General features: G+C 39.2%; 1 protein-coding gene across 1 annotated transcript; it reads right to left on the minus strand.

Moving 5' to 3' along the window:
• Positions 1 to 4,580: 4,580 nt before the first annotated feature.
• LOC149285545 (spermatogenesis-associated protein 4-like) lies at positions 4,581 to 9,011 on the minus strand. The gene is made up of 6 exons (XM_089495139.1): positions 8,908 to 9,011; positions 7,893 to 8,022; positions 7,205 to 7,323; positions 6,623 to 6,843; positions 5,888 to 5,998; positions 4,581 to 4,708 (listed from the first exon to the last, which is right to left on the minus strand). Exons 1-6 carry the CDS (start codon positions 9,009 to 9,011, stop codon positions 4,581 to 4,583), a joined length of 813 nt encoding a protein of 270 aa, XP_089351265.1.
• Between the last annotated feature and the right edge of the window lie 3,138 nt (positions 9,012 to 12,149).

Genomic DNA, 12,149 nt, shown 5'->3' on the forward strand with positions numbered 1-12,149 from the left:
AATATTTCTGTTATTTGCTTTCAGCTTTCTACCGGATAACACATGCAGGTCTGGATAGGACTTACGTACTTCTGGTTTCTCCAACTTTTGTAGTAATTCATAGCAATGGTTAAGTCATAACGCAGTCTTATACATGATGGAAAATACGTTTTCCTCTTTGACTGCCCAGAGACCAACATGTTATATCATATGGGCTACATTTTACAATGATAGGATCACATAAGCAATGCTAGTAGGTCAATAGTTTCTGCCTGATTAGAGCATCATTAGCTGCTTGATGTTCATACTTTTGTTGTACATATGTCAAAATATAAAGGATTTAAATTGTGAAATTTATAACCATTTTTAAGTAATTTGTACTGTAACTCTTAATGTGTCTGGTACAGCACTCAGTAAAAATGTGTAAGTTTGTGATCATAAACATTATACCTTAAATAATTTGTTTATACAACTGTTGCCCATACTGAATAAATTCTAAAACATGGCCATAGTTTTCTTTAAGTGAGAGATTTTATACATTTTGAAATACTTTTTCCATGTAAAGTCATGGTCTCATGCTTTTGCTCTATTTTTATATTAGCTGGCATACATGTAGTTTTATTTTATTTTTTTTTAAATTCCATACATTAAATGGTTTACTATGTATGTACTTATACTTGCAGTAAATAATACTACAATCTTAAAAAATATGTCATCTTACCTAGTTTACATTATGAAAAGGCCTTGCGTATTTGTTTACTGCATTTTGTTGATGTCATAACATTTAAGTGGTAAGAACATATTTTCAAAACAATACTGCCATGAACCAACCAATGCAACACAGTTGTTTACATAATAAACAAATAAAACTTAAGTGTCTGTGATTTTTCCTGAACACGTATTATTTACAAATGATGTAAAAGTTAATTTATCTATATGTCAGGATCCACTTTTTGCTGCCTGAACCATGGCTTAATCATACATGTGGTATATCCATCTGCTACCACTAGTGGCCACCCTCCTCCCTCTGGAGTGCTCAGAACCCAATTACCAGGTGCAGCTGAACCTTATTTCCTGAGTTGAGCCCTTGGCATTAACGTTGGAAGACCGCTTTGCTCTGGACCTGTACCTGACCCTGTATTGTTCCTGCCTTCAGCCCTTCCAGTGGGCTTACCTGCCGTCCGCCCTGCCAGTGGGCTTACCTGCCGTCTGCTCCCCTGTCTCTGCCTTTGCTCCCTTGTCTCTGCCTCTGCTCCCCTCTATTCTGTTTTGCAGTCCTACTATTCTGTCTGTACCTACCTACCCATCAATATGCATAAATCGGTACAGATAGAAGCCCCAGTATCCCTTGAACATGGGCTCCTACCCGACCTGCTCGCCCGGGTCCTGACACTATATCAGCTCCTACATGAAATCAGGTAGAACATGCCATTTGCAAACAGTGTCACTGAGAGGATGTGGTCTTAAAGAGCTGGAGGTGCAGGGACAGGGAATGAATGATGGAGGCTAAGCATCTGTCCAGTAATAGATTTGAACCCTGTACCCTCAGATTAAATGTATGATGCTCTACTGACTGTGCTACGTAGGCTTCATTGCTGCAAGAGTCCCATTACTTTTACAGTACCTCACAATCTAGGGGCCCCCGACTAAAAGTACACTTTCCCGAGCAGGGACATAAACGCTGATCCTTCAGATTAAAATTCTGACGCTTCACCGACTGAGCTACCTGGGCTTTGTTGCTGCAAGTGTCCTGTTATCTTTACAGCAGTGTACAATCTAGGGACCCCCGATTAAGCATTGACATGAGCCTCGGACACTCAGATTTAAAGTCTGCCGCTCTACTGACTGAGTTACCCAGGTTTCTAGGGCATGCTAGGGGAGAAGGGATGCAGGGGGTGAGTGTGGCACCTGTCTATCTCTTAGTATAATATAAAGGGTGGGTTTGGAGGGGTGGTGGTAAGGAAAATGAAGCATTTGTTAGCAAATACACAGTAACACGACTAGACCCTTACTTGCCATCCAATAATTCCCTACTCAGCTAAAAGCACACTCGCTTGTGTATAACCATACCTAGTAAATTAATTCACTGTAATTGTAGATGGGCTTCCCTCACTTTCCTGTGCAAGAGTTATACACTAATTATATATATATATATATATATATATATATACAGGGACGGCCCGACAATGGAGCCGAGTGGGGCAACCACTCTAGGCGGCACTTTTGAAGGGGCGGCACTTCGCCGCCCCAAGCCCCTTTTTTTTTTTTTTTTTTTAAAGCGAAAGAGAGAGAAAGGGGCGCCGAGTGGTTTTCGCTTCCCAAGCTGTCAGTACCCGCTCGGCGCCCCTCTCTCCTCTGCGGCGAGTCTCCCTGTTCGGTCTCGGTGCCGGCTTGTAATGCCGAGTGCCGGAAGATTACCTCATTTCTGGCGCTCAGCATTACAAGCCGGCACCGAGACCGAACAGGGAGATTCGCCGCAGGACTGCTGAAAGGTAAGTACGAGGGGGGGGGTAAGGGTAGATAATAGGGAGGGAGAGGAACAGTAGATAATGGGGGCGGGGCGGCATTTTAAAGGGGGGCGGAATTTTAAAATCCGCCCCAGGCGGGGGGGCGCCATTTTGCCTTGGGCCGGCCCTGTATATATATATATATATATATGGTAAGTGCTGCTAATTGGGGGTGCTGCCTGAGAAGGTGGGGAGCTGAAAGGGTGCCCAATGAATTAGGTAGATGTAGAAGAGAATACTTGCACAGAAATGGTAGCGCTCCATTAGTATGCTGCCCAATTAGATGGGACCAAACAGAGAGGAGCGGAAAGAGAGAAGGGCTGCAGGGAATGCTAACTTACAAGGAGTGGAGCTCGATTGGGGTGCTGCCCAATTAAGTGGGAGCCAAAATGGAGAGCTAGCATGCCAGGAGAGAAGGGCTACAGGGGGCTGCCCAGGGAGGGGAGGATGAAGCTAGAAGGGAGTGTTTGTGTAGAAGGGCTGCTGACCAAGTAGGTGGCGTTGAAAGGGAGAGCTAGCATGCAAGGGGAGAAGTGATACCAAAATTATTTAAGGTTCAAAACTATATTTGCTCTGGTTGGCTCTCATTTCCCTTTTGCTTCACACTGGCGCTTTCTCATAGGTTTTAAAAGTTTGCCCCAAATCTGGCACATTGCCCCTAATTTTAATACATTTGTTGCAAATTAATAGCCCATCTAAATGACAAACTTATTCTCATTAAGCCATTACCTATTAGAACAATTAACTATTTAAATACCAACATTTTACATTTTATTTCAACCTAAATTTTACTTGCTGTAATGAATAACTTGCATAGCCCCCCAAACTTAATTAAAAATGTAAAAAAACACTAACACTTAAACTTAAAATTAAGTCACTGGTTCAATAACCATAGCCTCCAAATGAGTAATACTAACATACTTAAATTTTGTTTCAAACAATTATTTTGTTTTTCTTTTATTTAACCCCTAAAGGCCCATAAATATAAGTAAAATAAATTTATAATTTATAAATTTTCGGGTAACAATAACATTGTAAAAAAAACAAAAACTTTTTTAACCCCTTAAGGACAATGGGCGGTCCCAAAACCCATTGAAAACAATGCATTTTGAGCCCGTACATGTACGGGCTTTGTCATTAAGGGGTTAAACATATATACATTTTAAACCACATTGGAACACTCAGGACTTATTGTGTCTCTGTCTCTCTGTCTAAGAGGATTGAATGAAAAAGTGAGAATGAGAATACAGACAAGGACAATGTGTGTGTTAACATGCATGTGACTTGTACTGTTTTGCCCATGTCTATGGGTAGCCAACTACATAGAGGTTGTTTGGAGTAATCAACAAGCACGGCTTTGAAATAGCTGAATGATGAGTATACCTGGTTTTTTATGAGTAGTGTTATAATTTAGAATCTATGGTTTAAGATGTATTATGGAACAAAGATATTATTTTTACCCGTATTGGTGTTTTCTCAGTCATTCATATAACACTAACAGTAACAGGCTAATTTAAATTGAAGATGGTCATTGCGGCAACAATTAAACGTGTCCTTTCTAGTCTCCTTCTTCCGTCAAAGTTCTCATTCATCCTGTCATACTCACTATTGATTTGCTTCCACTCGCTTTACAATCTATCTTCTGTCTCTCACACCCTTTCTCATGTTCTTGCTCTCTTCACCACCTCCCATTTTTCCTTCTTTCGTTCAGCATTTAATGCTCATTGTTGCTGCTAAATGACCTTGAAGGACAATCTCACGTGCGCCGTCTTAACTGCATTTAATTATTTGGCTCAATATGAGCCATCTCTAGCACCTGGAGATCTATCAATTCAATATGCCAATATATCGCTATTATAACAACTCTTACAAAATAATACAAAAACAAAACGAAATACGTAAACAAAGAGTATCCTTTTCTCACAATATTTATTTATTGATAAATAAATGGAAAAATCCACATTCACTTGGCTTGATATTTAATGAAATACGTGGATACAGGTCGAATACAGCTTAACACATCTATTTATTCATTGATATTACACAATGGTGACAAAATGTGTATCTTAATAACGTCAATCACTTTATCTCTTTTTAAGATGAACTCCGAGTGGAGCAAGACGTTGAAGATTTTACACCCGATAATACATAAGTCTGATCAGCTTGCCGAACCTTGATTTCTCTAAACTGAACATTAGATTTGCTTCGGATGTCTGTATTAGCTTGAAAGAGAAATCCACAAAACAGAGTTAACACTGCAAACTATAAAAGGAAAAAACAAATCATTTTGAAAAAAGTTCCCTGTATTATAATTCTAAAATTATTACAAACGACTATGATTGAACAATGCAAAGCCCAGAATTAAATGGTAAACCCCTCATAAAATGTTGCATATTTTAAAACCACTGAGTGCTGTAGCATATTAAGAAAATAAACTTAAGTATTTTGGTCTTTTTTATCAAAATAATAATTAAAAATGTTTTTCTTGCTGCTAATAAAGAGTTTGTAGTATTATTGCCGTCTACTACATACTACACACTACAATTAAGGATTTCCTAAAATATTAATGGGCCAAGATTTGAGATAATTACACATTTTCTCTGGAGCACATTTATTTCTAATGCTTAATTGTTAAAAGTGTTATGGTCGGCCAACTTGGTGGAATAACTTTAACCCTTTGCATGCTTGGAGTCAGGACATATTTGTGGGAGGCTTGGTCAATTTTTGTCATTTTGCTATAGTTGTCAGGTTTACAGTTAATACATTGTGTAAGCACAAGAATCCCCACAACAGTCTTGTGTTTAAGTGTAAAAGTAAGGCATACCAAAGCAGATGGACTGCCCCACCAGTAATCATTCATAGCTGTCACTATATACAAAACGGAATGTCTATCATGACCGTAGTTGTGCCTTAGAGCAAAAATAATCCTTGGTAAGGTAAAAACAGTGGACTACCAAATCTTGTGTTTCTTAAGCTCAGAAAGCAGAATGTTTCTTAACAACAAATAATACACAATATTAATCATATATGATGTTATGCTCCCAGCATCTCAGGAAAGGCTTGATAGGACTGCCTTAAAATCAAGGTAAATGCTGCTGACAATATTGTCACTTTATAACGGTTCACGTGCACTTAATTTTAGTTAATGGATGGTGATGTGTGCTTGATGTTTTATAAAACAAAAAGTTCCAAGCAAATTACCGAAGTATATAGTTATATTCAATTTAAGTATAGGAAATGTAATAATGATTTGAATTTGAATACATTTCTAGTACACAATGACACATCTCATATGCATATGTATAAGGATGTAAAACATTTGATATGAAATCTGAATACATGAAATAAGTTAGGATTTGTATTTTAAGTAAATATAACATAGTAAGGTTTTAAGTACTCACTTGAACTTGATTGTTTGGAAAGGGTGTCCTCTTCCTCACTTTGTTCAGAAGAAAGGGGAGGTGAAAGACGGATGGCCTGTGCACCCAAAGTTGGTTTCACATTAAATCGTTCTACAAAAGAAAACAGTAATCAAACAATTAGGCAATACTCTGGAGAGTGTATTTCTCAGTGTTCAAACCTAACATCACATCTAAAAGAGGCAACGCCATAATAATAATAGAGGGTTAATCGTTTACCAATATAAAATGCCAAGAAACCTATGAATATCCATGACATAATTTGAGTTCTTGAGTTGGTGGGATTAAATGGCTGCATGGTCAGTTAGGGTGAAACGTCATCTGAGTTTGTCCTCAGAATTGTTGGACTCATTAATAAGGAATCCCATACATACATCATTTTCGAAAGATATAATTCTAACAAAATCAGCGGTGTTTGTTATGGAAGATTTAAACGTATATCTAATACAACCCTCCGCATTAAATAAAGGTGTGGAGACCTCCTAATGTTCACAAATATCTCCCATCTAAGAGACCCTACATGCAGGAACTGGACCGGACCAACTACTGAAGCCAAATAACACCCAGAGTGCAGAGAAGATAGAGAGACACTGAGAGAGAGGGAATGTCCGGAAGACTTGGCACCTCTTTGTCCCAATGTGCCACCCCCTGAGTACGGCACTAATCACACTGAAGGCACACATGAATATCACAAGTAATGTTTCCAGAAATACTCACTTGGATCATCAATCCTTTCCTGGTACCGCTGCTGCAAATGTAAATCCAGCAAAGCCTGGACCTTCTGCTGATTTACGATGAGATCCGGCTCTGCAAGAACTTCACTGAGCGTAATGTTGCTTTTCACGGCTTTTGTTGCTGTCGATCTAGCCATCATAGGTAATCTCTCCTGATAATGCCAGTCAGTAAAGTCAACTTCGTTATCCTGGATTGTTTTTATTCTTTAGAAGAAGAAAAAGGTACCGTACATAGAAATGTCACATAATAAAAATAAACAAAAAATGCGTTGGCAGCTTTTCAATACTAGTAACCACATTTACAAGTAATTTACAGCTTAACGTAGTTAAATAAAACGATGCAGGAAAATTGCTTATACCGTTAAAGGAATATGAAAATAAATAAAAATAATAAAAGAGTTTGTTAAAGTGCATGAAGAGTGAGACATTTTTTACTACATATTGTATTAGCCAAATTCATTAAAAAACAAAGGAAAATGGTTTTTTCTCTCTCTTTCAGGAAACAAGGAACAGCTATCATTATAAACAAAACAAAGCCAACAATAACTGTTAGTGTGCTGCTTACCGTCTGTTGGTTAACATTACATAGACATCTTGTAATAATAACTCTGCTGCTCCAGGTTTGCTATGCAATGTTCCCTCTATTAATTCTTTGGAGATATTCAAATTCCTTTTTGAGAAAAACTGTAACAAAATAATACAAATACACAAATTATATGTGATTTCAAAATGATTGAATTATTAATACAAAAAAGGGAACTCAGAAGCACAATACATCCACTAAGGACTTTTTGGGAACTGTAATAATTCTCTTTTTTACGAGATGGATCAAGACTTCACTATATATTAGGAGTTTTTGCAAATCTACAAAGCTGTTATTCTCTTTTTTGTATTCATGTCATGCATGAAAAATATTCATTCTGACTATATACCGGTATACGGTATATATACAGTCTGTGGAAGGAAATGATGTTTTTAGATCTATTCAATTTGTACCAGTTCTAATAAATGTTATTTTTTTAGGTTTTAATAATCTACATTATTGATCTGTATGCAGATATAGTTGCCACATGATATGTATTTTACCGTGCCTTATTTAAAAGAAAAAAATCCCCCAAAATAATGATTTGCATGCTCTTGAACTATGTGTTTGTGGGAATACGTTCCTTTAAAATGTACAGTAATTATTTATTTGTTTGAGGATAAGTCTAAATGATCAGAATGACCGCAGAGGACTGGTAACTTTACTTCACCTTTTCCAGCTGGGACCAGTTGCCCAGTTTTGTAGCCAGTGATGTTCCATTGGAATATGAGGGCAACTGGATGTCTTCTGAGAAATACCAATAGAATATTTCTGCTATGACATATCCATTGGAAAGGTCTCTGAAGCAAATATACACAAAAGAAATCACACTTTAAAAAAAATAAAAAAAAAGCATTTTGAAAACTCGAACAAACAAGAACTTGATCTTCAGGGCAGGCATGAACAGGCTTCGTGGTGGACATTTCACCAGGCGCTCCATACGCATCTATCACCCGGGAACGTATGGGACCTTTACCTACCCATAGCCCCATTTTTCCAGTCTGTATGCAGAGTTTATGACACTGAAGACCATCTCGGCCCGGTAGGATTTCCCTTCCCGCAGAGAGCTTGGCGAGACTACTGATGGTGAGCATATCACACGGGAAACGGCTGGGACCAGCAACAAGCGCATATGGTGGGATTCTCCTGTGCATGTGCAATGGGAACACCGCAGAAATGCATTAAAGCGCATATAATTGGCGTGTCCCCAATCTGGGTTTTGGAGGAACTCGCTGGCTGCCGTGTCGGTGCTAATGGAACATACATACCTATAGCACTGCTTACCAGACATGTTTACATAGGTAGACTTCTTCCGGATGTATAATAGACTGAAAGCGCACGCAGCAGGTAATCCCGTCCTGCCAAGTAACTATTACACCCTGCAATATACATTCGCAGCAATACAAACCCACAATATACATCGCTGTCTACCTGGAGCACCAAGACACTTTAACCCATTCACTCCCACCGCAGGTCCTATGTTGTAATAAAACGGCCTGCTCAGCCGTGGCAGTATTACTTCATGTTAAGCAACACATATCAATAAATGGATCTTGTGCATGTACACGTATTTGTGTGTCAATTCGTCTACTACATTGAGTTAAATATATATATATTTATATTTACAAGTTAACCTATCGGATCTCCAGAGCCACTTCTTACTCCATCCTCTTCCCCTTTGATACCTGCGGAAGTTTTTCGGTGGGCTGCTCAGATCCAGGCTCTGCAGCCACCTGAGTACATCTCGTGGGACCCCAGTCCTGCGAGGGGCTTCGGGGTATGACGTCATTAGACCAGTTTCAAACAATCTGAGGAAAAAGCACTTGAGCTCTTATCAGCGGAACGCGCTGTCAGGGCGACCAGCGCTATGTGTTGCTATGGAGACCGCTACTACATTGACAACAAACGTCCCGCGATCACGTGTTTACCTTAAGGCCCCGCCTTTACCCTCAATGTCCCTTCTGCATGCGCGCCGCCCGTGTTGGGTCGGGAAGATAAAGCCGAAAGACATAATAGAGGAGCCATATACACCCGATCATTTACTAACCCCAGACCTGTCACCGCCAATTAAAACTACAACACCCATGATCCTTTGCCGGCTTTCTCCATTCCAAATAATGTTTGTGGCTCATGGGAGGTGTGGTTTCGCAACCAGTTACCGGCGCGTCCACCGGGTGTTTAAAATCAGAATGTTAATATGTTTAGCAAAAGCAAACACGGATGTTCTGTAGATTTTAGATACATTGTTTTTACACAACTCGAATAAATTCACTGCTAAAAAAACAAACACTATTGGAAACAGACATTCCTATAAAAACGAAAAAAAAGAATAAATGAGGTAGTTACTATGGTAACCAGATCTATTTTAAGGGGACAGTAGGGCAGGTATAGAAAAGTGTTTTGAAACGTACTAATGCTACCAAATTTAAATAAAACTCTAATAAATAGTACTTAATTAAAATAGGAGCTGTCCGGGGGTTATAATGGACAATATTTAATGAGGGCTGTAGTTTGCCTGTTCTGTAAGTGCAGGGGTGCTGCTGCCACATTGGTTTCGCAAGCAATCAGAGACCCCATTACCCTGAAGCTCCCATAAACCCGAGGAAGGGGCGACACAGATTCCTAATAGGGGTTTATGACTCACAGATTCTTGGCCATAAATACCGTATTCCCAATTCTTAATAATTTTTCTTTTAATTGTGTAGAAAATGGGGCTCCACTAGATCGTGAAAACAGACATAGAGCTGGCCGGGTATAAATGCTTTCACTGCTAATTAGCAGCACCGAAGAGTACGAAGTGTCTTGATCTGTACCTCTGTATATACCGGATTTATCCAGCCGAGTTATCCCGATATGACTATGACAACCCCCCCCCCCCCCCCTCAGGGATTGCAGGGATTGCAGGGATTGCTGCTGTGTCATGGACTCACCTGCAGTTCAGGTGGAGCGGCCAGCAGATGGCGAACTGCACAGCACCTGGCTGAGGTTATAAAGGGGGGCATAGGGAGTTTTGGGGGAGTACATCAGTACAGTGCTGGATGGGGAAGGTGAAGTAACCTGCTGCCAAAAGGATTAAGGTCTGTCTATCGAGGTGTGCAGTGTGGAGAGCTCTCCCTGTCACACAACAGGGCATCTTGAACGTTATTCCACAAATAGGAGACTAGTTTACATTAATTAAAGAGACTTCCACTAATGGTGGATGAATCGACATAACCAAAGTGTTCATGGGCGCCAACTATATGCACCAACTTAAAATACCAGACTGCCGCTAGAGTTAAGCCTTTCGAGCGGGTGAAGTTATTTGGGTTATATGTTTATTACCGTATTCTGAATTGTTTAACAGCGTTGCATCTATTTTCACCGCTATATATTGTTGCACAGCGTTGTGTTTTTGTGCAATACAAAATCCTATTTAAGTTTGCTCTGTGTCTGTGGTTATTGCACTTAAGGGTGTTCGCAAACTGGATCCAACATCCATACCATGGATGCCTAGTGGAGGCACTGACGCAGCCATGAACCCCAACTCCTGGGTACCAGTGAAGAGGTAACTGGGGAGAGAGATCTCACAGATATTGGCGGGCTTACCCAAAACTCTGATTTTATTTTTGCATTACAGTGTAAATAGGTTTTGGTGTAATGGGAAAAGGTCAGATGGATCCTGGATGAGGAGCATATGTATAAGTCAATCTGGGTTGGAGGTCATTTGACATTAACTCTGGCCAGGTTGTCAGCTTGAAATGAACTTACTGAACATTAATAATGACGCTAACCAATTTACTTTACTACTCTAATTTATCCATGTATAATGCGGCCTTGAATCATCTTTTACCCAATGCATGCACCAAATATTTCAACCACAACTTGAGGGGGAAAAAAACACTAAAAAAGAACCATGAAATATAGTTGTTTATTATATTTTGGATGTTTTTGTTGTGAATAAGTCAACCATGTTAAATAGAAAAAAAGAACTATATTTTACCCTGGGATATACATAGATATACATGATACATATATAATGTAGTGTTGCTATCACATTAGGTATTTCTTGTCCATAGGTTATTGAAACAAAACCTATTTCACAATAGTGTTATCTTTTATTTTGTAACCATATGCACTATACATCATATATAAAATGTATAATCTATGCAGTTGTAATCTTAAGAAAGCATATATCTATTGAATGCAAAAAAAGATTATTTAATCACATTGATTAAGAAGTAAATATTACCTCTAAACACATTACAAAATCTAGTTGAAGTCATTTCATATCAGTACAATATATTATAATAATATTTAACAGTCAAGTACTGGTGGTGTCAGAGGGATTACTTTGGGCCCCTAGAGGCATGCCCCAATATAATTTGCTTTGCCTTGTCCCTTCCTTAGCTACAGATCACCCCTTGATGCCTCTCCTGAAGTGACTTTCATACACACTCACATACATACACTGACACAAACATTTATAAGAACCCATATATATATATATATATATATATATATATACACACACAAGCACTGAGTAAAATTTGAAGAAATGTGCTGCCTCTTCCCTGCCGCATCATTTATACGTATGTAATTGAGGCTACCCATTACGAGGGGGTCCCCTGCCCAGCAGGGCTGGACTCCTTCAGACTTAGTTGGAGCACCGGGAGATGTCATTTGTGTAGGAACGTCAAGAGAGCATAAGACCTGCCCCTCCACAGCCAACTAAGGTAAGGTGTGTGTTAGTATGTTAGTGTGTGTTAGTATGTTAGTGTGCGTAAGTATGTTACTGTATGTGTGTAAGGATGTCTGAGTACTGGATGTTACTGTGTATAAGTACATATGTTAGTCTGTGTGCAAGTATGTTGCTGTGTTTGTGTATAGGAGTTGATTGGGGCTCCAACCTTAAATCTTACATGGGGACCCCAGCATATTGTGTTATGCC

The sequence above is a fragment of the Sceloporus occidentalis genome, unplaced genomic scaffold (genome assembly GCF_023333645.1).
Source record: "Sceloporus occidentalis isolate IW3139 unplaced genomic scaffold, rSceOcc1.0.p SCAF_77, whole genome shotgun sequence".
Lineage (NCBI taxonomy): Eukaryota > Metazoa > Chordata > Lepidosauria > Squamata > Phrynosomatidae > Sceloporus > Sceloporus occidentalis.